This window comes from Fragaria vesca, linkage group LG4 (genome assembly GCF_000184155.1).
Source record: "Fragaria vesca subsp. vesca linkage group LG4, FraVesHawaii_1.0, whole genome shotgun sequence".
NCBI lineage: Eukaryota > Viridiplantae > Streptophyta > Magnoliopsida > Rosales > Rosaceae > Fragaria > Fragaria vesca.
Window position 1 is genome coordinate 11,179,847 of NC_020494.1, and position 4,057 is coordinate 11,183,903.

The window sequence follows — 4,057 nt, forward strand, 5'->3', positions numbered from 1 at the left end:
GAGAGAGAGAGAGAGAGGGTAAAAAAGATTAACCAGGGTTATTTAGTCATTTTGGTCGAGATAGATGTCATTTTGAAAGTTTAGGTATGAAACTGATTAAAAAAAAAGATGAGGTATCAAACTGATTTTAGACCTAAAGTTCAGGGTAGTAAACTGAATTTTTTCCTAGAAAATTTACAGTAACGCATTATTGGTGGAACCTCTACCGAGTATGTCTCTCATGCTCAAACGCACGTGTTTCACTAACTAGTTATGGTTGTACACTCTCAGACTGCGTCACCGTGCATGTGGACGCACATATTAAAAGAATATAGAACGTGTGCACTAGCTGTTAACACCAATGCACACCTTTGCATCTATTAAAAGGCCTTCACAGCCGTTCCGCTCAAGTATTTGTTAACCTAAAAACTTCACTAGATTCCATTTGTTTTCGCTATGAATTCTAATTTTAGTGTCGGAGCTGGTCCGGACACCCTTTTAACCGCTCGTTATCTCACTTGCGCTTGGAATCCTAACGTTCCCACACTAAATTTCCTTTCACCAAATTCACACCTAAACACGCATCATCCATTTGACCAAATGCAAACAAATGACACAATGTACTGTAGAATTCCTTCAACACCCTCTTTGTCTCTGACCAAATTTAAATGTAATGTAGGTAAAGAAAAGAAAAAAAGAAGATGTTAATGGTAATTAATGAGAATCACGAGAATCACGGACAAAGGCCATTCCCGTATTGTCGATTTGGGCCAAACAAAGCTGAAGCAAAGTAAAGGAGATCTGGTCCAGACCACCCTAAAACAAGCAAAGAACCAATTCCACCGGGCCTACCCCCAAATCCAACCCTCCCAAATCCGCCACGTCACCACTTGTACCCTAGCTCCGTTGTCACCGTCCTAAAACCAACAAAACAACGGTACCTCCTCAGCAGAGTAGTACTACTCCAAGTCCATCTAAGCTTCCACACCACTGCAACACTATAAAAGCCCCCCAAAGCTAAAATTGTTCTCTTCCTTTGGCGGCTCCCGAAATTCTCAGAGCGTCTGCAGAAACCCTAATCGGAGTTTCAAATTAAAATTCGGGCGGTTTTTTCTGTAAATAAAAATAAATAAGGACCTGGATTGATAGGGAATGGAGAATTCGACGGGGATGAAAGCGCAGGAGTTTGCTTTGGTCTCCATCTCCGAGCTCGGCTCGTCTTCTTCTCCTTCGTCGCCGGCCGTTGCTAGGTTTAGCGCCGGTGAGAATGGAGCTGCGGAGCTTCGGTTTCTGCCGGAGTCTGAGTCCGCCGCCGCTCCTGTCAATGTCGATCTTCGAGCTGCCAAGGTTTGCTTCTCTTTTTGCTTAAGAGTGTTGCTTTTGATTTTGTTGTAGGATTTTTGAAGTAGAAGTAATGAACGAGAAATTGAACTATTTAGCTTTGAAAAATTTGAAGTATTTGATGAACAGGAAAAGCGTAGGAAAAATTAATATCACTGTTCTTATGTAAGTGAAGGATTCGATCAACGAAGAGAACAGTTAGATATGTTTATGTATGATCCGATCAATTAGACTGTAATTCTTACTTTTTTCTTCTTCGAATTATTGGTTGGATTATTGATATCTTTTAGAATGTTGTGTACAATGATGAACTGTTAAAGTTTGGATTATGATTTCGGTGTTTGCTTTTGTGTTCTTCAGCTATTCAAGTTAGGCCCGGTGCAGTCTGTTTGCATATCTGAAGGTTCTGATACCGGCAAAGAGGTAACAATAATACTTTCCTATGTACATTTGCATTTTAAAGATCTACTTAGCAAACAGCTTCTGGTCCTGAATACGTGTTTATTATATAGTAAATTTTCTATTTCTAAAGTTGGATTGGTTCTTTTGTTTACAGTATGGTTGTTTGATTATGTGATTTGTTAAATTGCTGCCTGATGCACTTTTGATATTATCCTTCAGAACCAGAAATTGTATTCAAAGGGCCTTACAATCCTGTTTAAAATTGAGGAGGAGAGTGGAGCCTTCCATAATGCATTCGAACAATGGAAGAAGGAGCTTGCTGTTGAAGGTGCTGTTTACTTATCATTCGGAACACATTAGTTTGTTATGCTAAATATGAACTTGACTATAACAAAATTTTTGGTCCTTGAAGTTGAATTTTTACTGGTCTTCTACTGTGTCACATAGCTGTTGTTTACTTCTGCAGGAAAATGTTTACCAAATGGAGAGCTATCATCTTCCAAAAGCAAGTTTGATGACAAAATAGAGCCATCTTCTGCCAAAATGTACTTCCATTACTATGGACAATTGCTACATCAACAAAACATGTTACAAGATTATGTGAGGACAGGCAAGTCACAGATCCATAGTTTCATACTCTCTTCAGCATTATGTTTATTTCAAATTTTTGTTACAGTCCCAGTAACAGATAGTATCAGTTGTTCATATGATTGTGCATGTCAGGCAAGTTTGTTTTATACCAGAGTTGCACTGCGAATCTGTTATTAATGTGCTATTTATCTTTCTTCAGGAACCTATTATGCAGCGGTGATCGAAAACCGTGCAGATTTCACTGGTCGTGTGGTGGTTGATGTTGGTGCCGGTAGTGGTATTCTGTCATTATTTGCTGCTCAGGTACACTTTGCTCTTCAATAAAACAAGTTCAGAGCTGTAGATCTCCATCGTCTGATTTGGTTCTGCCATATGTCTGTAATTTAACTGTTGATTATCTTCTTTATTCTTTCTACCACCGTATAGGCTGGTGCAAAGCATGTTTATGCTGTGGAAGCATCTGAAATGGCAGAATATGCGCGCAAACTAATTGCTGGGAACCCTTCACTGGGTGAAAGGATAACTGTGAGATCTTTATCTGTATTCTTACCTGTTAATGTCCTAATTATTCATTTTTCTTATTCTCTTTCTGGATACTTACACTTGAATACAGGTAATCAAAGGTAAAGTTGAGGATGTTGAGTTACCTGAGAAAGCAGATATTCTTATCTCAGAGCCAATGGGTAAGCCTTTTGCTTCTGCCAGTTAATAGGATTCTCCCCCTCCCAACCTCTCTTGTTGAGAGGTCTATTATTATCAGAAAAGTTTAACTTTTTGGAATACTTTAAAAATACAATGGGATCAGAATATGATATCTTTATTTTTCCTCTACTGTTCTAATGTAAAATTTTCTTTGGCTTTAGGTACGTTGTTGATAAATGAAAGAATGCTGGAGACATATGTGATTGCAAGAGATCGGTTTCTTCGGCCAAATGGAAAAATGTTTCCTGGAGTTGGAAGGTAATATGACCTGTTTTGATTCCTTCTATTTTCTGTTATCTAGTAGGTTGACACTGTTTGACTTGTGTCCTTGGACCCTGTGTAGATAGTTGGCTCCTTATATGCTAGGCTCTAATGGTACTCTACATTTGACTGACCTTACCTTTGATTAAAGCTGTATATGTGTATATATATATATATATATATATATATATATATATATGCTGTACTTATATGTATCAAGTGTCATATGACTACCTCTAAATATCAACCTTGAAATGTTCAACACCTTTTCATAACAACTAACAAGGGGGTGGCAAGCATTAAACTGTTGTGGAACACTCAGGTCCTCTGAAAGTCTAGTTAATAGCCATGATAATATTTTTTTATTTATATTGGGATACATATATTGTATTATTATAGCTATACCGTAAATTCACCGTATTAATTTACATACACACTTATCTTGCCTGCTCGTATTTTCAGTTTTTTTTGTCCTAATAATTGGGTGCATTCAAATGTAATGCATACTTTCCGACATCGGCTGCTTTTGTCACCTTCACTTTTTCCTCATCAATGCAAGTTGACCTCTTCTGCAGGATACACATGGCTCCTTTCAGTGATGAATATTTGTTTGTTGAAATTGCAAATAAGGTGCGTCTTTCATCACTTGTGTCATCTATTCTCGAATTTTTGAGCAAGGGATGTATGCTATGAATTCTGTGATCTGCCTGCCATCTACAGTATAACCAGCTAAAATTTGATTATATTGTTTTTGTAGTCTGATCATTCCTCTCTCTCTCTC

General features: G+C 37.9%; 1 protein-coding gene across 1 annotated transcript in view; it reads left to right on the top strand.

The window, feature by feature from the left end:
* Positions 1-1,027: 1,027 nt before the first annotated feature.
* LOC101308075 (probable histone-arginine methyltransferase 1.4-like) overlaps positions 1,028-4,057 on the top strand; it is a 5,228-nt gene continuing 2,198 nt past the window's right edge. Inside the window, exons 1-9 of the mRNA XM_004296790.1 lie at positions 1,028-1,326; positions 1,681-1,743; positions 1,942-2,050; positions 2,189-2,332; positions 2,513-2,616; positions 2,740-2,838; positions 2,927-2,996; positions 3,177-3,273; positions 3,852-3,906. Of these exons, the coding sequence (XP_004296838.1) occupies positions 1,132-1,326; positions 1,681-1,743; positions 1,942-2,050; positions 2,189-2,332; positions 2,513-2,616; positions 2,740-2,838; positions 2,927-2,996; positions 3,177-3,273; positions 3,852-3,906 (936 nt within the window). The 5' untranslated portion in view covers positions 1,028-1,131. The remainder of the gene's footprint in view (positions 1,327-1,680; positions 1,744-1,941; positions 2,051-2,188; positions 2,333-2,512; positions 2,617-2,739; positions 2,839-2,926; positions 2,997-3,176; positions 3,274-3,851; positions 3,907-4,057) is intronic.